This window comes from Emys orbicularis, chromosome 2, assembly GCF_028017835.1.
Source record: "Emys orbicularis isolate rEmyOrb1 chromosome 2, rEmyOrb1.hap1, whole genome shotgun sequence".
Lineage (NCBI taxonomy): Eukaryota > Metazoa > Chordata > Testudines > Emydidae > Emys > Emys orbicularis.
Window position 1 is genome coordinate 76,026,997 of NC_088684.1, and position 24,578 is coordinate 76,051,574.

The 24,578-nt window shown below is 39.5% G+C and overlaps 1 protein-coding gene across 1 annotated transcript in view; it reads right to left on the reverse strand.

Annotated features, from left to right (window-relative positions):
* Positions 1-530: 530 nt before the first annotated feature.
* ASXL3 (ASXL transcriptional regulator 3) overlaps positions 531-24,578 on the reverse strand; it is a 136,656-nt gene continuing 112,608 nt past the window's right edge. Inside the window, exons 9-12 of the mRNA XM_065399681.1 lie at positions 15,972-16,068; positions 15,362-15,467; positions 7,956-9,915; positions 531-4,169 (exon numbers count right to left, since the gene is read on the reverse strand). Of these exons, the coding sequence (XP_065255753.1) occupies positions 531-4,169; positions 7,956-9,915; positions 15,362-15,467; positions 15,972-16,068 (5,802 nt within the window). The remainder of the gene's footprint in view (positions 4,170-7,955; positions 9,916-15,361; positions 15,468-15,971; positions 16,069-24,578) is intronic.

Below are 24,578 nucleotides of genomic sequence, written 5' to 3' on the forward strand. Positions count from 1 at the left end.
GGTGGATTCAAGAAAGCAATCATCATTAGAAAAATTGCAAGTCAATTTAGTAGCTCTGAAGGTGATTTGTAACAGAACACCAAGCTACTTTACCCAAAGCAGTCTTTACTCAATTTGTTAGTCATCTTGTTATCTCCACACTTGCAGTACCCCGGCAGTTAGAAATCATGAGAATACAACTAACCTGTTATTCTTAACCTAGAGGGTCTGCTATCATAATAGATAAGTGGGGAAATAGTGTGCTGCACTTTGTGCAAATAAATAGAAGCTAGGAATGACATGTTAATACCTTTTCTTTTAGACAGCAAGGAAGCTCATAGAAGCTTAGTAACAAGTTTGTTATTTTTTTAAAAGAAATTCTAACGGTTTCTTCTTCTTTCCAGGGAATGTCATGCAAGCAGAAATAACTAAATTCTGAAACAAAGCATCACCAGAAAAAAAAAAAAAAAGGCCTAAAATGTTACAATTTCTCCACTTCTTTGTTCTGCTCTCCCATGCTGAGAAGGGATACTGCATCTTTGACTCAGTTTCTACCGTACAACCAAACAAGCTACACACAGTTTTGAAGGGCCTATGCAGTCATCATGGCAGAAGGCTCCACAGCCTTTGCACACTATCATGGCTTTCAGCCTGCAAGAGCATTTCAGTTCCAGTTCATCTGCATTGCTGCTGTCAGCAAATTTCTGAACCGGAATCGGAACGTTCTGATTAGACAGACCTGTAGCAGTATTTGAGCCACTTCCCAAAATTCCAATAGATTTTTCAATCGCAGATGCTGCCCTTTTGAAGCTTGTGCTACCAAAGTGTATAGTTGGATAATTTCCACAGAGTTGCTGCTGCTGTGGGTGCTGTGTTTGTATTTTCTGAGTCGCTAATTGGGTAAAAGGCTTCTGTGGCTCAGAAAGTAAATAGGAAGAGAAATCTGCATTTTTTAATGCAAATGCTTTTAACTGTTCTTTTACTTCATTCTGATCGTAGGAAGCTTGTTTTATGCCCAGTTCGCAGCTGCTGCTTAAACCTTCCTCAAAAGAAACAGGTTCAGATTTTATATTGCTACAGATGCTTGCTGGCTGAGGCCAACTAAGTCTTTTAGTGGTTTCCATAGTAACTGTCGGTTGTTTTTGATCAGATGGGACTTCTGCGTTTGGAATAGGGGGAGGAGGAGGAGGATGCACTAATGTTTTATTCTGGAGAGTTTGTGAGGCACTAGCAATGTCATCACCTTCCTTAATTTGAATATTAGGGGAAAAAACACTTCCTAGCCTCAGCTGGTGAGCTGCTGCAGAAATATTGACCTCTCCCAAACCCTTCTGTTCCAGGTGCCTACTGAAAGCAAACGCATTGCAGCCAGATGGGACTTTTGAAGTAGTTTGCAACAAAGCTGCCGTAGGAATGGGGCCTCTTGCAGCCATGGACATTTGGTAAAAATGCTGTCTGTGTGAGGTACTAGCTTCTGCATGAAAACTGCCGTTTTTGTCAATGTGAAATAAGTTCTGTTGGAAACTGCATGAAGGCAGTGGCCTCTTCTGCTGCTTGATCTCTGGACTGTGAGCAATTCTGTTCTGAACTGCATGTTTGCTCAGCCACTCTTGTTTAAATGGCTGACCATGCCCTAGTTGATTCATGTTGGAACTGATCACACAAGGAGCCACTTTAACATCTGTGTCCGTTGATAGCTTCCCAAGCTCACATTTCATTTGAGTGTGCTCCCCCACAGTCCTGGCCATCCGCTTTTTTGGATGGTTTTCACGCTTTCTAATTTGCAGTGGGGCTATGCTGCCTGCTGTAAATCCTTTACCATCTGGATTGGGTGAGCTGGAAGGATTTTCAACCATACTTCTCTCAGATGCTGATGTTTTACACACTGAGGTAGTTTGCAAAGGCAGGGGAAGCCTGTTAATTTCTAGTTTGGCTCCTGATCTGGGCTGCGGCAGCACTTTTTCCAAAGGCAGGTTGCCTTGCAGTAACTGTGTCACTAGAGGATTGTTGGCCTCAACTGATGACAAACGACAGCTAGAGCTTCCAGCACTTGTAACTCTTTTTAGGGTTTCTGTTGTCAATGACAAAGAGTCCTCCAGGGAATCTGTAACAGATGTCTTGGAGGTTTGTGTCGGCTGTGCACTTGTGGCTATTTCTGCAGTCTGGCTAGGCATTTCAGGTCCGGTAAAATCTTCAGTGTCCATCCTAAAGCACTTGTCAGATTCGGTAGTTTCTGATTTAACAGGAACAGCGATGCTTGTCATAAGACTCCTTGACTGCAACTCTGACATTTGCGTGTAACTTGAAGGTTCAGTTTTGACATTTTTTAAACAGTTTTGCTCTGTATATTCTTTATGCTTATTTGGGTTAAGATGGCTGACCACTGGCTGGTCTGTGTGCATTGCCTCTTCATCATGCCAGCAAATTCTGTTATTAGTGTTATACTGATTGACACAGGCAGCATCTGCTTCACTTTTAAAGGCTGAAGGACCTCGTAACTGCTCCACAAAACCTTTGCTGGGGGCAACAACCTCAATTAATTTATCTTGAGGAGTAAGAGGCACTTCTTGAAGACTTGTACAAGCTGCCTGCAAGGTTTTGCCCTCTTGCTTTGCTGTAACAGTTATGAAGCTGGAACTGTGCTCAAGGCTTTCATTACTGACTATTTCAGGCCTGCTTATTACAGACACCTGAGGACATGCTATATTTTGTAAGGCAGTTTCTGCCCTCACAAGTCTGCTCTGCAGATCTATGCTGTTTTCTGCATTTTCAATGGAAGCAGCCAGTGACAAACTGGAATTTAATGTCGTAGTGTGGTCAACAATGACTTTACAAGGTATAGACCTGTTCATAGCTGTTTGTGTAAAGTTCACTGGCTGAGATTTACTGGACAGATCTATTCGGTTTCGTGGTCCAGAACTTTTTTCCAAGTTGTCAGCACTTAATTTAGCAGTGTTGTCGTAAGAACTTATTGTCACCATATTACCAGTAAACATTGAAATGGGTGGCCTTGCAACAGAATCTACTACTGCAACCGCATCACTGCAGCTTAAAGCCGCTCTAACAGTAGTGTTAATGGATATAGTACTTTGCTCACTGCATCCAGTTATGGCTATCTTATCAGAAGAAAATCTAGCAGTAGTCCCCACTGGGGGAATCAGTACAGAACTACCTGGGAGATGATTTGGCAAATTACTTGCAATGGACGAAGTCGGCACAGTGGTATATTGACTGGAGACTGCATTATTTGCACTGCTACTTGATACTGGCAACCTTTTCTCATCAATTGAATTTGATAAGACTGTACTGTCTATTGAGGTTGGAACAATAGTGTTATCAATACATTTTGGTACAATGGCAATGCATGGAGTATCAACCCCTTGGGTGGATTTCAGCATGTTTACATTACAAGCCGAAATTGTTGTGTTTGTACTGTCAACAGACATTAAAACAGAGGATTTATCTAGAGAACTTGCAAAGGGAAGTTCTTGAATTGTTCCCGACATAGCAGTGCTGCAAACAGACGCAGGGACTGAATTTTTACTATAAAGCACTGGCACATTGTTACTTTCAGTGGAGGTAGATGAGATAATTTTCTCACACAAATGTGGCATAGGTATGTTTTCATCAGAACTGTGCACAGATATGTCCGTAGCAGTTTCTGGCAATGCAGCTGTGTTAAGTGACTGCTGCAGTAAAGTGTTAGTCTCGCGGAGGTGAGCAGACTTGTTGCTAGGAGACCTGCAGTTAGGATTAACTATAATGACACCAGTAGAAATTTCAATCTTTGTATCAGGAGTCGAGGTCTCTACGGATGAAGGACCTTCCTTTGAACTGAGCTGAGACTTTGCTTCTTTACTGGTCTGGAGTAAATGGGCTCTGGCTTGATGCTTTGCAAATAGTTTGGCCTTTGTTTGCTCCTTGATGTGTGCCAGTGTTCTTGTCTTCCCACCTTCGCAGGGACTCCCCATTGCTCCAGAGACTATGCTTGCAGCTGCTGCCACAGCAGCTGCGGCTGCAGCCTCTCTCTGGGCTCTAGCTTGCTGAGCTCTTGCCTTGATATCTGCAAGAGTTCTAGCCCCAGTGTTCCTCCCGCTGCTGACTGATGTACTCTGGGAAACCCTAGGTTCTGGTTTTGAAACAGGTTGACTCTTGATAATAAAAGGTGGCCCAATTTTTGAAAGTTGAATCTAAAAGAAGAAAAAAGAAAACAATTTTAATGGGGTATCATACATATAACATTTCTCTGCTGTCTCCTAAAAGGTTCAGAGCATGATAGCGAATTAGAGGTCAAACTAGATGATCAGGTGGTCCCTTCTGGACTTAAACTCCATGATTAGAATTACCATGCAGGGTAGTTGCACAGAAAAATGCTAAAAGTTAACGATATGTTCATTTTACTATTTTGTCATTCTCTAACAGAAGTAATGAGTACTTGAATTTGCCTCCATAGACCTACCCTTTTGTTGAGAAGGAAAGTTGACCGAATGTGATAAAATATAATGGTTATCGGATATAATTCATCACACCTTCCTAATCTCCATTGTATCTAGTTGGAGATCAACCTGTCCAATGCAATGGGACTGGAAAAGGGCTTCCTAGTTAACACATACTGCAAATGTTTGAAAAATAATAATCATAGTGGTTTTGCTCCTCACTCCAAAGCATTCAGGCCTTGGTAACTACTTAACCTTTCCCTCGTTACACCAAACATTTATTGTAATATCAAATGCAACCAAAAAACCTTTCCTCCAGCTAGGAGGAGTCTGAAATTCCTCTGAGTCTGTAATTCATACCATACCAAGGATCAATCTCTAACTGTGACTTAAAAGGGGTGAATCACAAAAATGTCTTTTTCCCTCCCTAGCGCCCTAATTTTAGGACACCCACTGTAGTATCTTTCTGGTGCATCACCTGCTCACTACTGTGTATTGAGACCCCAATCCTGCAAATATTTATAAAGTGTTTAATGAACGTACATGAATGATCTCACTGAAATCAATGGGATGACTCATATTATTTGTAAACATAAGCACATGCACAGGTGTTTGCAGATTGGGGTGTAAGAGTCATGAGGTCATATCCAAGACAAGCTCCAACAACAATCAGTGGAATGCACTTCTATTAAACACATCAAGCCAGGCAGAATAGTATTTTAACCTCTTAAAATAGACACATTTTTCAGCTGTCCAGGTTAGTGGGGCCTCAGTGATTAGTGAGGTGACTTTCATTTGGAGAGTAGCAGAGAGATGAGCTATGTAACATTTATAGGAAAAGTAGCCATGTGATAAATGTGAGTTAAGGGAAGTCAAAGCTACAAAAGAGCCCTTATGGTTTGGGACACTGGCAGGGTCATTCTTATAAGGAAAGGTAGCCGTTATCAGTGGCACCATCTAACAGAGCTAAATACTGATTAAATAAAGAAATGATTAACACATGATTTTCCAAAATAAATTTTAGAAATGCCTGCTGCTGTTTCAGTATCTCCCTTCAATGTCTCTGGGGCTGTCTCTGTTGGTAGGAGCTGCCATTTCCCCAGCAGGGGACCAATTTGATGATGCAGTGTGGGATTGAAAGAATCTGGTTTTCTATTAGAAAGCAGTGGAACTCAAAGTTCCAGTGCTGTAGTAATATACATTTTATTTATCTCCACAGTACAGCACAGACAGTGTCAGTATAACTTTCCCCACACAGCTCTGCCAACGGGCCTCAACCCTGACCTTGAGGGAAAGAGCAATTCATTATATGTGCCAATTCAATTCTTGGCCTGTCTGCCGAATCTGCCAATTAGTGCTAGTTATGGTGGTGGTTTTGTAATGTCGAAACTTCTCAGCTGGGAAATGGAATGAGATCAAACTAATTTCACATATACCAATGAATACCCAGCAGATAGTGACCAAAAATCAAAACTACTGATTTCATCTGGGTTTGAACTAGCAACCTACAGACAAAAGGTTCTGTCATCTAGAACTAATCTCTTGAATCATTTTGTTCCTCCTCTAATTTTTTTAAAAACATCGGTTAGTTTAATAGTTGTGTTAATGTAAGTGTTATTAACTCATTTCTTAAAGTACACTGCTACTTTAAAACACTACTTTGAAACATTTTGCTTTCCAGCTCAAAAGCAGATCTTTTTCAACCCTACTTTGCAACATCAATATTGATAAAATGGTAACTATTGTTTGATTGTTAATTTTTAAAATTATAATTATGATACCTTTTTCTCCCTAGTGATCTACTTTTCTTTGTAATTAGATCGTGATTAGAATTCCATATATGAGGCTGGAGTCTTTTAACAAAAAAAAACAACAAAAAAACCCAAGAATACCACTAAAGTTAGACTGGACTAGCTTCCAACTGTATTCTTGCTCATCAACAACTGTTAGCTGGTCCATGCTGTAGTACTAGTGATTGAAACATTTACTGTATTTGCCCTCCTGGCCAGATTAGCAATGTTCAATGACTATAGCAGTTACAAATAAATGGAAAAAAGGGACAGCTCTGAATAATTGGGAACTCACACTGCACAGCCAGTAGGTTGAGTTAAGTAGACTGGACCTAAGTTTTGGCCAATGTCCTCATGTACAAAACTAAGATCGACAAGACATCACAAAACAGACTAAATAAATCTATTGTCATCACATGTTAAAAAGAAGAACTTTCCAAACAGAGCAAACTTTTTAAAAAAAGACAAATGTGTACAAAACAATTTATCTAGCTAGTATTTTGCCGCCTTTGCTTTGCTGCTAGTAAAGATATGTGCATTCTCACGAAGACTTTCTCCCTTACAGCTAAGGTTCTGCCTCCTAACTGTACAGGGAAATCTTGTAGTTAAGCCATCATGTGTCCCAGTCTTGCAAAAAGATCTGCAAGCACAGGCCGTTACTCATAGAATCTCAGGGTTGGAAGGGACCTCAGGAGGTCATCTAGTCCAACCCCCTGCTCAAAGCAGGACCAATCCCCAACTAAATCATCCCAGCCAGGGCTTTGTCAAGACTGACCTTAAAAACCTCTAAGGAAGGAGATTCCACCACCTCCCTAGGTAACCCATTCCAGTGCTTCACCACCCTCCTAGTGAAAAAGTTTTTTCTAATATCCAACCTAAACCTCCCCCGCTGCAACTTGAGACCATTACTCCTTTTTCTGTCATCTGGTACCACTGAGAACAGTCTAGATCCATCCTCTTTGGAACCCCCTTTCAGGTAGTTGAAAGCAGCTATCAAATCCCCCCTCATTCTTCTCTTCTGCAGACTAAATAATGCCAGTTCCCTCAGGCTCTCCTCGTAAGTCATGTGCTCCAGCCCCCTAATCATTTTTGTTGCCCTCTGCTGGACTCTTTCCAATTTTTCCACATCCTTCTTTTAGTGTGGGGCCCAAAACTGGACACGCTACTCCAGATGAGGCCTCACCAATGCCGGAGAGGGCGGAATGATCACGTCCCTCGATCTGCTGGCAATGCTCCTACTTATATAGCCCAAAATTCTGTTAGCCTTCTTGGCAACAAGGGCACACTGTTGACTGCATATAGAGCCTCTCTGCTTTCAATCTGGATCCCTTTGCAGGACTGAGGAATTGACCAGTTATAACAAAAATGACTCTGATGTAACAAATTCACTATTTCAACTTCCCTGGGGAAGCCAACTAGAAAGAAAAACAGACGGTGAGCGAGCAGGCCCTTGCTTAATTTTGAATATTGTAGACTGGGGAATAAGCAACTATACTAAGAAACAATGGAAAAGTCCATGGATTTATTTTTAAGTCATATATATTTGGATTGTTTTCCCTTACATGAAAGTAACTTTGCAACAAAAAAGAGGTAACTCAAACTGTGCAACACAGAAAGAGAGGTATTGGAAATTGCTTATCTTTCTCTCCCTATACCAAACATTTAAGAGAAACAGAAACAAATCCAGAAGCAATCAGCAGATAACTCATCTTTAGCCTTCTGACTCAGTAGGCATTTACTACCACTTTACCTTGAGGGGTGGGACTCGGGGCTCTTCTCTAGGTGGCTGCTCTTTCTCGGATGGACTCGTCAATGGAGCATTACGATTAGACTGATCATCTTCTATTCTAGCTCTCTTCTCTTTACAGATTCCAAAACTGTGCTGCTCTGCAGTCTTTCGCTTTGGGATCTCTGCATCTCTATTTTCAATTCTTACTTCAGGTGATTTTGTGGGTTCTAATAACTTAGAAGAATGGGAACTCTCCAGCCGTATCTGTGCACTGCTTTGTTGTTTGTGTGACTTACTTCTGCACACTTCTGAGAATGAAGTCTTTTCTAGAGATGAGGTATATACTTTATCATGTGGTTTAATTGGAAGGAGTTCAGTGCTTTTGCCCACCGTCCCTTCTGATACGACAGATATCTCTAATGGCGAGAGCACACCTTTCTTTTCCACTCTTTGCTGAACATGATGATTTTTAATTTTGATCACTTCTTGAGAAGAGAGTTCTGAAATGGAAGCAATATAAGATTTCTCAATTTCAGTATGTGATCTACATGATTGATGAGTAAGATTTTTGCTCTGGGGCTCTTCCAATATTGAACTTTCGGGTATATTTGCTAGAGGACCCATTTTCATAGTTTCAGCTGTACTCTGAATCAGTTTCTCTTGCGCAATAAGATTTTCCTCTTGAGATGCCTTAGGAATGGTTGAAGTTTCTTCTTTTAAAGGGGAGAGGGATTCTTCAGATAAACATGGTGATTTCCTTTGTTGCAGAATGAGTCTTTCACTCTGTGGGGAATTAGAAATTGGAGATGTTTCTGACAGAAAAGGTAAACTGGTTGCCATAGATGTTTCAGAAGCTACAAGTACAGAAGACACGGAAGAGGTTTCTGATGTTAACGGTAAATCAGACATTGGAGAGGTTTCTGATGTTAAAGGTAAATTAGAAGCTGGTGATGCCTCTGATGTCAAAGGTAAGTTTGATGTCAGAGATGCTTCTGAGGTTACAGGTGAAGTGGACACTGGAGATATTTCTGACATTAAAGGTGTGTGCAGGCTTTCTTCAATGGTCTTTTGCTGACTATCAGGTTCAATATTTTCACTGCTGGCTGCCTCAGATGAACAAGCCGTTTCATGAGATGCTGGAGTACAGGGTTCCTCTGAAGTGGACTGTGTGTCACCTCCTGGAGAGGCAATACTGATACAAGGTCCCTCTGGGCTTTCAGAGGAAAAGGAAGTTTCAGAAATACAAGCATTTTCAGATAACTGTTCATCGGGGTCACTCTGTAGCTCCATATCAACAGCAATGCCTCCATCAGTGAACAATGAGCCTTCTAGAGCAGAGTTTTGTGTTTCTGGAGCACTTAGCTCTTTTGTAGACTCAGAATCCCTCTCTGCTGTATCGCTGACAGAGTTCGTAGATGAAGCAGATTGTGCAGGTGATAAGCAATCCTCCAGCTGATCAATCACAACTGACATTTCTTCCTGAGGACATTCTGATTTCAACTCCACTTTAATTTCAATGTGAGACAAAGTATCAACTACATCATTCATCACAACACAGGATGCTGAGTTGTCTGCAAGTGGCACTGCTTCTACTTCTTCATTAGTACCAGCTGGGCTTACTGGCTCCTCAGAAAACTCATGTTCTGTTTTATGGTTCTCCTCTTGGCATTCACAGATACTTGTCTCAACCTCCTCAGCAATCTCTTCCTGAATTACAGATTCGTCAGGTACCAATATATCCTCTGAATCTGATTCTGCCATTAGATCCTTGACTGGAACCTGTTCCACATTACAAAGAGACTGACAGAAATCTCTTTCAGGAAGAGGTGGAATTTTCATGCTTTTCTGTTCATGGTCCTCAAAAGTTGTTTGTTTAGAAGGACCAGGTATACCAGAAGATCCACACAGCAAACTACTCTCATCTTCATCACTGTTCTGTACTGAAGTGAGCTTCATAGATTCTTCTCTTGACATTCCCAACCTAAAATACAAACCACTTAAGTTAAAATGTCATGTAATCACAGACAGAATTAAACAATGACTTGATTTTTGTCCTATGCTTTTACTGAATACATGCCATTAAAAGGGCATTGTCATATAAAAAATAATGGGGTAGATTCAACAGAGTGATGCCAATTTACACTAGCTGAGGATCTGGCTTTATATATTTAGGAAAACAAATTTCCTTACCTGTATTACTTATATTACCTTTGATTAGTAAAACTTCAGGAATTTAAAAAATGCAATTTACTTTTTATTATTTAACCATTTGGCATTTTATTCAAATTGCACATAAAATGCAGACTATTTGGTTTCACTTTTATTTATACTCCATTTCCCTTTCTGATTTTCATATGCCAGCACAATGCTGCAATAGTAGCACTGCAAGTATTGCAGGAGAATTGTTTAAATTCAATGAAAACAGTTTTGGTTTGAAATTTAAAAACAGTTCAGAAAAAATATTTCTATTAATATCACTTTTGCCTAAATTAGCAGGAAAAGCTGCATTTCAGACACTCATTCTTGCCTCCAGCTGATGAACTGTTTCTTTTCTGTTTAGAAACTTCTAATAATTTCATGTGTTTTTGCAATGAAAATTTAAAAAATCCCATTTCATCCTCATTTATTTTCCAATCAAGAGTCTACTACACAAAGTAAGAAAATATCAGTGGCAAGCTCCTGTTTTTGATTCCATTCTATTTCAGAAGCATATGAAGCAGCATTATTTTAAGATGATAAACGTTCAGTTTTTTAATATTTAGGTCTATGCATACACAACTCATCAGATTTCTCTATAATAAAAAAATCTTTAACATTCTTAAATACAAAATAAACGAGGCGTTTATAATCTTTGTATTCTAAGTGACTGAAGTGTAAAAAGTCACAGTGTGGGCCCTTGCTTACACTTCCATTTTAGGATGTTTTCTTAATCCCTTTCTTACCTAAAATATTATATATTAATTTACATATAATTCTATTGCTTCAGGCAAATAAAACTAAAACACAGCTAAGAGTTGCGGACAATTGGTAAAAAAAATTATAAAAGTCATTGGTTTAGGTTGAAAAATGACAACTGAATTTAGAAACAAGAGCTATTGAGAGAAAATATAAAAAGAGCATGATCCTGCACTCTCATTTCTGAACAAAGACAATGGGGCTGGAGAATACTGAGCACCTTTTGGAGTGGGCAATGGGTGACCATACCAGCAGCAATGTGACACTCCAGAGTGCTGGAGAAGACACAAATGCTAGGCTGTGGTGGTAGGAGGGGTATGATGGTCTTCCGAACCATATCCCAATAACAGAAGATTGATCTCCATCCTCAATTTAATGAGAAGACAATGTAACTGAATAAACAAATGAGTGATGTGCAAGAACGAAGGATATCAGGAAATTAAGCAAGCAATGGTTCTGAATAATTTGCAGAGGGTGACAGAGGAAATAGGAAGTTCATTTAGGTCCACACTGTAACAGCTCCAAGTATGGAATAATCATGGAATGAATCAACATTTTTAGTAGCACACTTTAGGAATTCTGAATAGATGGCATTGTTGACTATAAAATAACAATCATGTTATAAAAATCAATCAGTAATCAGTAACCAAAAAGAACTCCCAGTCTCTTGAATGGAAAAGCAAAGCCAGTCTCAAGAAAGGGAGGGGGGCAGGGGGAAAGGTACTGTACAACTGAAAGCCAGTAAGAGGACCTTGTTTTTAGCCTTGTTAAATATGAAGACATTCTGGAGCATTCGACATAAAATGTCTACCAATCACTTAGTAATATAGGCAGTGGTGCTGGAAATAGAGGTGCTGGGGTTGCTGCCATACCCCTGGCTTGAAGTAGCAATAACAGACCCCAAACTACATAGTTTCCAGGATCAGCACCCCCACTATAAAAATTGTTCCAACACCCCTGAATATAGGAAAAATAGAATACATAATAGAAAAATACTGTAATATAGAAAAAATATATCAGCTGAAGAATTAGGAAATGCAAGAGAAAGCTGAACATAATCAGCACAGAAACGATACTCAAAACCAGGCGTCCTAATAATTTTAATGAAGGGGAAGAGATACAATGGAAATAAAAAGGAGGAGGGATTAATCCGCTGAATCTACCCCATTATTTTTAATCTGACAATGCCCTTTTAATGGGATGTATTCAGTAAAGGCATAGGGCAATAATATTTCTGATATTATGACTTAAAAGATGTTCCCATGGGCTCAGAGAACAGTGGATGAAGAAGCTTGCAACAAAGGAAAGCCTTAAGATCACAGGGTCTAAGATGATAACAGCCTGCACAACTGGCTGGTCTTTCCACTGTTTTAAAGACAGCAAGACACCAAGACTGCAGTTACATGGAAAGCAGGGGTCAGCACCACCATGTTGCGTGACAGACACTTGACAAAATTACCGTACTTAGTGACGGACTTGGGGGGTGGGGGAGGTTATGTCATTCAGTCATTCAATTTTTTGAAAAATTATCACGGACCTCAATTTTTCTGTGTACAGACATGTTGTTGACCCCGATGGAAAGTATCAGATTGATGGTAAAGGTGTTCACTGTACTGAAAGTGCTTCTAATTGGCTAGTGTGGAATTATTTGGTAAAGTCTGACAGCCAGTCTTGAAATTAAATATAGCCATCAAAGGTACACAGAGGATGATACAGTAATCCATATTAAAGGGAAATCAGTGAGACTATTTTGGCATTTAATTAAGAGTTTTAAACAGCATTAAAATTCAGAGAATACTGGTCTAAAGCCAGTGCCTAGAGGTAACAACTGGTTAGCATCACCACAGCCACTTTAATCTCAGAGCAGGAAAAGAGATAGTCACCACAAGATAAGACCACTGGAGTCAGATTCATCAGGTGACAATCATGTTTTTTCTAAAAGTGCAAATAATTAATATATCTGGAATTGCACATCATCTGATCATGATTAAGTACATCAGTTGATCAAAGGTTTACTATTTCAAAGTAAGAGAACATGGAGAAAACAGAAAATAAAATGGATGAAAGTGAACAATAGGAAGGAGATCTTGCTACGTATTATGTAATACACAGAGTCCGGCAAATAGATGGTAGGGCTCTTGGGCACAGTCTAAAGCTATGAATTGAAAGGGGGTTTCATCAGGGTGATCCCAAAGATTCTCAATTTATTAAAGATCCATCTCCAGGTAGATGATGGAACTTGAGAGCCAGGTAATGGAATATTTATAAGCAGTTAACTCAGCTGAGGCCACAACAAAATCACCAAACTGACTGGAGAGGAAAATCGGTCAGACCCCAAGGTGACACCCAGTTTGCTGCCAACACACCTGAGAAATAGCTCATAAAGAATCGGAGCTATCAAGAGCTTCCATTTCAATGGAATCAAAGTATTTGAAGGCACTCAATCCAAACCATATTCAAAACAAGTTTAAAAAACCCAAGTCAAAACAAGGTAGTAAGCAGCAAGTAGACTGAACTCTAGTAAAGATGTTGCCAGACAAACCATAGTCCACCAAAAAAACCACACTTGAGACAAGTCAAGCAGTAGAGAGACCTAGAGGGGTGAAACAGCAGTTGCCCGCAGATTAGCCAGATAAGAACCATGCCGATGAAACAGAACAGGTGGAGAAAAACAGGTTCAGTCTAATGGTCAGAAGAAATTGTGAGTATTATGACACCCAGCGTTACTATCTGGATGTCAAAAACCTACCGTCAATACTGCCCAGTGTCACTGTCATTGCAGACTGAACCTTATCTGTTGGCCATGGCACCCAACTTTCAGTTAGCAAGGTAGGACTGCTGGTTCCTTTTAGCATAATTAATACTACGCCCTATGGACACGTTACTCATCAGTGCATTTGGAACACTGTTTCCTTTAAAATAAGCTAATAATTTTGCTTAGTTTGTGTTTAAGCTTCTAATTACAGCAGAAAGTCCCAAGGCAACCTTTCAAAACAGCCCTCCTCTTAGAGCAGAGTTCTGTAACTCTGACTTGTATACTAACATGCATAATTAAAGGCCATTAGACTCCATAAACAAATGGCTAGCTTTACATATATTTAAATGAAGAGGTCTACAGTTGGACTATATCCTGGTCTCCAGGCTTTCAAGGAAAATGCTTTGCCGCTTGATCAAAAAGAGCAGTTCTGTTACACTAAGGCATCCAAGAGTGTTAACAGATAAAATGGTATTCAAATAATGCTCATGTTGTGAGAAAACTGCTAGCAAGGAAATGTAAAGTTAAACTTGAAATTCAGTCCTTTAATCTGCTGCCTTGTTTCACCGAAATACTGCAGTGGTGTGAAATCCATAAATTGTGCAAGGTAGCACCTATGCTCTAATGTCCAGGCACAACGCTTTAGTTACTGTCATAATCCTGGCCTTTATGTAGATGTAGGTTTTGGTCTCTGAATGTCCTTGACTGCTTAAGTAAACAAAAGCTGTTTTAAAATAAATAAAATATAAAACGATCCTACACATTATAATGGCTTCTTTGGGCCTTTTCTGTCTATTAAACACATATATTATCCACACAAATTTTACACAGGATGTATTCTAAGTTATAAACTGAAGCCACTTTAAAGTTAGAAGTGCACAAAAAATTACATAAAAACCAAAAAACTCAATATAATTCTATATTTTAACACCTACATAAGTAAAAGAGCACTGGACTGACTTTTTAAAAGCCATTTAAAAGGACATTTTCAGGTTTAAAAAACATTAACCAATTTCCTTACCTATATTAGATTTTTAAAACAGAAAGAATTTAAGGGCTGTAAACAGCTCCTGTAAACTGGGATAGCTTTACTGACATCAGAGCTATGATGACTTACACCAGCTGAGCCTTTGGCCCGATACATCTAATTCACTTTACCCCTCTTCTGATATTTGTTTTGTTTTTGTACCTCATCTCAGAAAATAAAATTAGACTACTCAGTTTCACTTTTGTAAAGTTATTCTCTAGTCAATTTCACCTACCTATTGTGTGCACTAGCACAATGCTGGAATGTCTGGGTCAGAAACACCTTAGAAGACTAATTTTTTTAAACTGACTTTTTAAAAAATGTCATAGAAACATCTCTATTGGTTTTCGGTTTTGTAAAAGCTTTGTTTATAATTTCAGGCAAAAACTGGCTTGTTACAATACTTTTAAAATAAAAATTATTCCCACGTTCAGACTCTGTATTTTAAATTCTGCACAGAATGAATTTTTGTGGATGAGTTCTGAACCCCATAAAATGCATTTTTAATGTAAATGCTGACATGCCACTACAATTTTACCCACAATTTCTTATATTGGGGAACTACTGCCTTTGATAACTGGTTTATTAAGTTTTACAACCTTTCTGACTGTACTATGTGAAGCACAGAACAATATTTTCATTTCCTTCTAAAAGAAAATGAAACAAAATGGTTTTTGGTCCAATACTTACTTTTCACCATAAAACCTTTCAAAGAACCTTTCCTTCCAAGGTTCTGTTTTCTTTTCCTTTTCAATCTCTTGTCTGATGCGCAACTGCATTTCTGGAGTAAATTCTCCTAAAAAACAAATACTAGCATATTGAATAAAAGTTGTCAAGGTTTACGCTAATACGGGACCATTATATATTGTACAAAGATACACATATATACTGTTCTTTGTTATAGCCATCCAAACAGTAATTCAATGCAAAACAAAGGTGAGTGTGACCTGCAAGATTGCAATTAGCATATAACTTTGGTATTTCCAAAGTATATTGGTGGGATTTAGTCACATGCATTTATGTTTTCAAAGCTGACAGTGATGAAAATGCTTATTTAGTTATTTTTAAACTGCCCAAATAAGCTGCCATAGCGAACTGTAAAATTATTAACTGAAAAGAGATTCTCTAGAATAAATTCAAAACTGAATCAGCAATTACTGTTGCTGAATTTCTGCTGTACTGCATTCTCCATTCTAAAAGTATTTCTCAAATATACATTTTTTTTTATTTTGGCTAAGAAAAAAAGGCATCCTTCATAAAAATTAATATTTGGTAAATCTGAGAACAAGTAGAGAGTTACCTTCTGCCAATCGTTGTTTCCACCCTTGTGCTGCATATGCAAAGAATTCATTATTTAGAGCGGAACTACTGAGGCGCAAAACTCCATCACTTCCCATCTAGAAAATAAGCCGATGGTAGCAGAAGACACTGTCAGAAATAGCTTCAACTAAGATTACATAAGAATAGAGTTCCAATTAAGGGGAATGGGAAGGGATAGGAAGTGGGAATAACAAAGGAAATCAACTACTAGTATTAAAACAGCATTTTCATTATAGTCATTACTGTAAATGCAAGTGGCCTAATCCAGCATCTATGTGCCTACTTCAAAAATCATCAGTATTACTGATGATCACACATTTTACAACTGATTGATGTGGTTTAAATCACAGCCATATACCTTGAGCCTAATATGCCTAGAATTGTTGTACACAAAATCCAGATCATTATTGTACTTCCTGGAATACTTCCTGGAATATAGTACAGAACAAATTAATTAAATGTAATGAAGGCAGTAACTTTAGCATATTTCTCTGTGCTGAAGAAACCTAGTTCCCATGACATCTAATATACCCTACTTGCTGAAAGAAGGGTGGAGAAAAACAATTTTCCTTAACAAAAACATAAAAAGAAAGAAAAAAAACTAGTATAACATTATCAATAAAAACAAAAGCAGCAAAAACCCTGTAAATGCAATTTTACAGGCAGCAAAAGGGTGAAAATGGTGGGTGTGCTAAAATAGTAATTATTTTTACTTTCTACATATGTAAAACGCAGTTATTATGAAAATATTATTTGAACTACCTCATCTGCAATAAGTGATTAAAACAAGTCTAGTATTGAATCTCTTTTTATGGCATACTGGACACATTTTGTTTTTCATTTCATGTGTGCATGTTGAAATACTGTAGATAACAATTTATCAACTAAGCAAATCAATAAATAAAATGCATTACAGGTCACATCACATCTATAATAATTTTCCTGTAACAGCAGCAACAACAACAAAAAAGATAAAAACACCAGACAGAAAGGGCTTTAGTAGGAGCCAATTTGTTCAGGTCAAAGATACCTAGTGCTCAGTATAGTTCATTATACATCCTTTGAGGTTGCTAAGAGATAAACGTTTGACTGCTTTCTCTGTCATCTGCTAGTGCAAAGCATCAATTCTCAGCATGCCAGCACACTAATTTTAACTATGAACCTAACTCCAACTGATCTCCTCCATCCCAGATCTGGAAATAGAGAAGGGAGCAGATGTCACAGCCACATTTAATAATATTTAACTATATCTACCTAGTTATTTTCCTGATTTACAACTAATGCTGCTCTCACTCTCCAGCAGTTTTATAAATTTAATCACTTCACAGCTGATTAATAACCCATAATACTCTGTTTTATGAACTAAAGAACACAAGAGTAAGTTTTAAAATACAAAGTAGTGAAAACAGGAAGACTGATCAAGGTGGAGTCTGGGAGCTGGGTGCCTCAATCCTGAAAGGAAAACTATAAAGGACCCCCACTGACTTCAGTGGGGCTCAGTGAGGACATGTGTCTGTCTGGGTGGTTCTCCTTGCAGGGCTGGGGCCTTAAGCTGCTTCTCTTTTTTGTCTGAACACAGCAATGGCATTTCCGTGCAAAGTCAATACAACAGAAGCAGTTGCTGGCAAGTAATATGCTATTTCCTTTTCTGCTCCAAAGCTTAATGTACTGTTGCTGCATACCTCCTACACCCCACAAACGTAAAGGGACCAAGGGTCTGAGTCATGCATTACTTTGACCAGCTCAAGGGTCTAGCATAAAGCAAAGTGGAGATTCTAAAGAGAGAAGATGATTACATCCAAGAAAGAGGAACTGATAAAGAAGGTGAGAATTTAGTTTCTATATACTACTACAGAGATACATTTAGATGACCAAATATATCCGTGGTTCTCAAACTTTAGTACTGGTGACCCCTTTCACATAGCAAGCCTCTGAGTGTGACCCCCCCTTATAAATTAAAAACACTTTTTAATATATTTAACACCATTATAAATGCTGGATGCAAAGCAGGTCTTGGGGTGAAGGCTGACAGCTCGCGACCCCCCATGTAATAACCTTGTGACCCCTTGAAGGGTCCCGACCCCCAGTTTGAGAATCCCTGAAATATATGTTGCAGAAATTCTTTGGGTAAAGATGCAAGGAATGAAAAACAAAGCAGAAATGACTGTGGACACCACTTAGAGATCACGAGGACAGGAGAGAGAACAAAAAATTCCTAGACTAGTTTCTCAGGCTCCAGTGCCAATGGGAGATTTTAACAAACATCTGCTGGGTAAAAAAAATATAACCCTAAAACATTAAACAAACAGTTCCTAAATTACACAGGAAACAATTTAATGATCCAGAAAGTGAAACCACTCCAACTAGAGGAGAAGATGCCCATGATTTATTATTTTTAACTAATCTGAAGGAACTGTTTGAGAATGAAAGAACAATAGGGAAGCACTGAACCAGTGACCACTATCTAGACTCACTTTATTAAGGAATGGAATGACATAATGCAGGAGTAACAGATATGAGGTAAGCCAATTTTGGGGGTTTGAGAAATCTACTAAAGTGCAATATGGTTAAGCACTATAGTCCACTGCTGTGGTTAAAGGCTGTAGAATCCTAAGAGACAGCAAGTCAGATCCTGAGCTGGTGTTAATCAGCATAGCTCCACTGTGGAGTTACACCAATTCACATCAACTGAGGATCTGGCCCAAAATAATTAAGGCACAGCAGTCAAAATTTCTTTTGAAAAAGAATACAAGAAATAAGAATTGGCCAGCTTCTGTGACCTTATAAAATACACTCAAAAGTTTGAGGTTAAAGAAAATCTGTACTGAGAACAGAAAAGGAAGAACAGACTCAATCAGTGAAAGCTTTAAAGGAAAAGGAGGATGGCAGAAAAGCAGAGTGAGTTAATGATAACCAAAGAGGTTAAAGTGAATAAGAGAGGCTAAACTAATAAGAAGTAAAAAATAGCTGACATGTTAAACTCCTTTTTAAATCTGTATTCAAGAAGAAAAATAGAGAAGTCTGAAAACTTTAAAAAAAGAAGCAAGATCTTGTAAAACTAGCTATTGAAAAAGAACAAAGATAATGGAATACTTGAAAAATTTGAACACACGGTGTGCAGATCATCTGATCTAATGATACAAAACCTATAGCATAAAGGAAATGAGTTAAACAAATTTACTGCACCCAGAAGCTACTGAAAAATTATACACAAAGATTTCATATAGTTCAAGGCCAGAGGGGATCATTAGAAAATCTTCTAGTCTGACCTCTGTGTAATCACAAGCCATTAAATTTCACCCACAATCCCGTGTTGAACCAGTAAATTGGGTTAGACTAAAGCATTTCAGTCCTCAGAGATTAAACTGCTACATGCCACAGGCAGAAAACAGGGGAGACCAAGGTGCCAACAATGCCTGATGTCCCTGGAATGGCAGGGAATTGATAAGAGACACTCAGGTGTTCCTAGCAGGTTCTCTCTACTCCATACCACAGAGAAAGGCAAAAATTCCCAAGGTCCTTGCCAATCTGACCTGCAGGAAAATTCCTTCCTGAACACAAATCTAGCGATCAGCTATGCCCTGAGCATATGAGCAAGATACACCAGCCAACCATTTCAGAAAGAGGATTCTTTATATCATCTCAAACACTGGTCCACCCAGTCTGGGATCCTATCTCCAACTGTGGCCATTCTTGATAATTCTGAGGAAGGCAAAAAACAAACAAACAAACAAACAAACAAACAAAAAACCCCAACCACCATACACACCAAAATGCAGTCGGTCAATTGTACATCCACGGGAAAAAATATTCTTCCTGACCCCAGTTGGCAGCCAGCTGAAGCCCTGAAGCATGAGATTTGTTTGTAGTGATTGTCTTAATGCAGATCTGAAAATGGCATGAGCATGATGAGAGCAATGCATAGCTTCCTATTCTCTCCATGGACCATGAAGTGAGAGAATATAAACCAGACTCACAGACTCTAAGGCTAGGAGGGAACATCACAACCACCCAACCTGACGCTTGTGCACACAGGCCTTAGATTTCCCCCCCCAGAAGCTGGATTAAAACAATCTTTTAAAAAGATATATAAACTTGTCTTAAAGACACTTAGAGCTGGTGAGTCCACCACCTATCCTGGTAAGCTGTTCCAATGTTTAATACCCTCAATATTAGGAAACTGCATCTTATTTCAAGGTTGAAATTCTAACTTCTAACCATTGAATCTAATTATGCTGAAACATTTACTCCCAGGGGAATTCTGTGCCACTGTGCATGCGCAGAATGTATGTCCCCTGAAGATTTCTTTGCTTCCCCACAGAAAAATGACTTTCTGACAGGGAAGCAAAGTGAAGCCACAGAAGTGGTCATGCGACCCTCCCCAGCAGTATGTTTTGGGTGCCCAGGGAAGCCAGCAGAGAGGTAAATCACCGTGGGACAGGGGGAGTGACTGGGGAAGACCTGGCTGGTGGTTCCTACCCTGCGCCGGGCAGGGCTGCTAGTCCCAGCTGGGCTGGGAAGACTGGGACTTCCTCTTCCCCTGCACAGCATCCAGGGCTGTGTCAGACCCACGCCCAGATTTCTCCCCCGGCTGTAGGAAGCTCTGCAAACTCCACCCCCCACGCTTTCTGCACCCCTCGCTTCTCCACCCAACCCCCATGCATCCAGACCCCCTCATACCCAGACCCACTGAGCCTCACCCCCCTGCACCAGAACCCCCCCCGAGCCCCACTCCCCCAGCATCTGGACCCACCACTAAGCCCCCCACACCCAGACCCCCTGCCGAGCTCTATCCCCCCAAACCCAGACACCGCCCACTACTGAGCCCCAACCACTTTCACCTGGACCCCCTGCACAGTCCATTATCACTGCGCCCAGAACCCCCCAAAAGGCCACTGTGCATCTAGATACCACCCCCCCGATTCCCCACTGAGCTACCCGTACCCAGATTACCCAACACAGAACCTTCTCACCCCACACCTGGATCCCCCAACACTAAGCCCCTCCACACTTGGATCCTGCCTTGCTGAGCCTGCCTGCCCACACCTGGTGCACTTGGCACAGAGGGGCAGGCCCGGTCTTTGCGCTGTGTCAGGGTTGCAGCCTCACCGCTGAGTCCATGTCCCAGGGGGAAGCTGCACAGTGATCTCCCACCTCTGGACCTAACCAGATCAGCTACAACATCACCGGCTCATTCACCTGCATGTCCACCAATGTTATATATGCCATCATATGCCAGCAATGCCCCTCTGCTATGTACATTGGCCAAACTGGACAGTCACTACGCAAGAGGATAAATGGACACAAGTCAGATATCAGGAATGGCAATATACAAAAACCTGTAGGAGAACACTTCAACCTCCCTGGCCACACAATAGCAGATGTAAAGGTAGCCATCTTACAGCAAAAAAACTTCAGGACCAGACTCCAAAGAGAAACTGCTGAGCTCCAGTTCATTTGCAAATTTGACACCATCAGATCAGGATTAAACAAAGACTGTGAATGGCTATCCAACTACAGAAGCAGTTTCTCCTCCCTTGGTGTTCACACCTCAACTGCTAGCAGAGCACCTCACCCTCCCTGATTGAACTAACCTCGTTATCTCCATACTGATTTATACCTGCCTCTGGAGATTTCCATTACTTGCATCTGAAGAAGTGAGGTTCTTACCCACGAAAGCTTATGCTCCCAATACTTCTGTTAGTCTTAAAGGTGCCACAGGACCCTCTGTTGCCTCCCACCTCTGTGCAGCCAGTGGCCTGTGCTCCCCAATGCCATGCTGGAGCTTCCACATTTATTTGATAAATAAAATTTGCAGAATTTTGCAGAATTTTAAAATATTGTGCACAGAATTTTTATTTTTTTGGCACAGAATGCCCTCAGGAGTAAACATTGGAGAAAAGTAAATGTGACACAGATTTTTCCAACAGGAAATAAAAATGATCCTGACAATTACCCTAATCTAACTTCTATATCTAGTAAGACAATAGATCAATTATTACAGGGGAAAGAATCACTATGTCTGAGAGCTGAACCCTGCATCTATTAAAGGCCATGGCAACACTCCCATCTGACTTCAAGGTGTGTGGGATTCAGTCTCTAGAAGGAAAATAACTACAAGCAGTAAGTAAAAAGCATTTACAAATATGTCTGTTAAGATTTAGTCATGCTTTGACAAAAATCACAACATTAGTAAACAGTGAGCACCAGATTTATTATATTTGTATTCTATACTACACTGTCTCACACAGAAACTTAGCTGGACAAAGTATCTACTGTAGGAAACAATCCCATACTGCCAAGGAAAAGGACTGGATGAGCATGTCAGTTGTTTCTATTACTAGTTGGGAACTTTTCAATACATTTTTAGTCAGAAAATGCAGATTTGCTGACATTGAAACTTTTTGCAGAAGCATATTGGTTTCAACAAAGGTTTAGTTGGGAAAGATTGCCTGGTTTTGACCAGGGGAAGAGAGCGCATGCACCAGAATAGATACATGGCTAGGGCATTCATGTGGGAGAGCCAGGTCCCTGCTCTAAGTCAGGCAGAGCACCCGCCTTAAAACTTAAGTTTTGGTGAAACTTTCATCAGGAAAATTAAGAGAGAATAGCCAATAGCCCAGTGGTTCGGGCACTCACATAGGATGTGGGTGATGCTGGTTCAAGTCCCTGGTCTGAATCAGGCAAAGCAGGAAGGGACCTGAACCTGGGTGTCCCACATTCCACTTGAGTGCCCGAATCACTGGTCTATTGCTATTCTGTGTTCCCTCTCCCACTCTGGTTTTTGGGGTTTCATTAAAAAAAATATATATATAAACACAAAAGATCTTGGTTTCATTCCATATCAGAATGAAAATATATACCAAAACCTCAACATTTTCGTGAAATGGAATTCTTATTTTCCAACCAGCCCAAGTCGCTTCCCAACTCCATTTCTTAGGAATAAGAAAGCCTACTATCAGCTATTGCTACTTTAATTAAGAGTAGTAAGGAAATGGATTCAAGGATTGCAGCAGGACAAGGAAGTAGTGTCCTGCTTTAGAACACTGAACTTTCCTCCATTTCAACGGAGCAAACCAGGAACAAGGAAGAATCCAATTGCTAGGAGGAAAAAAATTCAGGTTACTCATCCCCTCTTCTCCCTACTCTCCTCACCAATATTCTAGTTCCAAACAAAAGACTGTGTCACAAGTGACAGTGACAGGGGAAAAAATTGTTTTAAATCCTCCTATCAATATAACAGCCAAGTGAAATCAGAATGAAATTTCCTATGTTCTACCATATTTAAAAAGAGGACCGAGAGTCCTTCAGTCCCAAGGTGTTAGGCGGTGGATTGTGCATCATGAATCTAAACCTTTGTGTGTATTGCATATCTCAGAGGATTAATTTCTACCTGAACTGCAAAAGCATAAGAAGAAAGAATTTACATTTCTGAAGCCAAAGGGAGTATTTACTTCTATATCCCATCCATGGAGACAGCACAATTAAGAGCTAGAGCTAAATTAGAATTTGGAGAAACATGCCAATAAAGCACTTTTTAAATACACTATTAATTTTTATGGTCTTTAAGAAATGTTGTCCAACAGAGATAGTGCATTAATGAACTGGAACTCCAAACAGTTCTTGAAAGCTTTACATTTTTTCTGTTAGGGTTTGAATTCCTGTTTTGTCTGATTACGCACGACAGTGGTAAATCTAAAACAAAATTATTTTATGAAGAATTCAAACCAGAAAATTAAGAGTATATTTTTTATTTAAGAAAAAAATTGTCACACCTCAGTGGTTGTTTTCATAACAGGACATGGTAATGGCAAACAGTAACACAAAGCTTAACTGACTAGGAATTTTCTACCAAGGTCTAGTTTAACTCCTTTGTTGATGGTTCCCCCCCGCTGCAGAATCTGCATGGCAATAAAATGTGGTTATGTTTTCTGCAGTTCCATTAGAATGCGAATGTTGTTGGCACTTCAGGAGGGACACAGCAATATTCACATGGGTGCACTCTGCTCCACACAGTTGCTGTTACCTGAGAAGGCACTGAATTGGCCAATCCATTATTTCTTTCTCCTATTTATTTATAAAACTATTAATAATTATTTCTACATAGCTGCTCTGCAGTACCACATATATTTCTTAAATACAAAATTATACGTCCAAGCACAATTAACCCAGAAAGTAATACATTGTATGATCTGACAATAGTATCTCACATTACTAAAAAAGGAGACAGCTTTAAAAGTGAAGGCTCTCCTAAATTAAGTGCATTATGTCACATAATTATACACTTGTTGCAAACCACTATTCAACTCCTTTTGTGCTTTTATTTTTGTCTTGGGGGAAAAACAGGCCTATAATTTATAGAATTCCCAAAAGATATTTAAAAGGAATTACATACTAGAGGGCAAGGGGTTGTAAGAAAATACATCTTGTCATCTTTATTTATTTATTTATTTATTTGAGGTGTAACATTGATTTTGAAAGCACTTAATACTGACAAGAAGCGAGCATTTTAGGTGACAATACAAGCTCCAAATTTTTAAAAGAAAATTAATTATATAATTACATTACATTACAAGTAAAGGTCTCT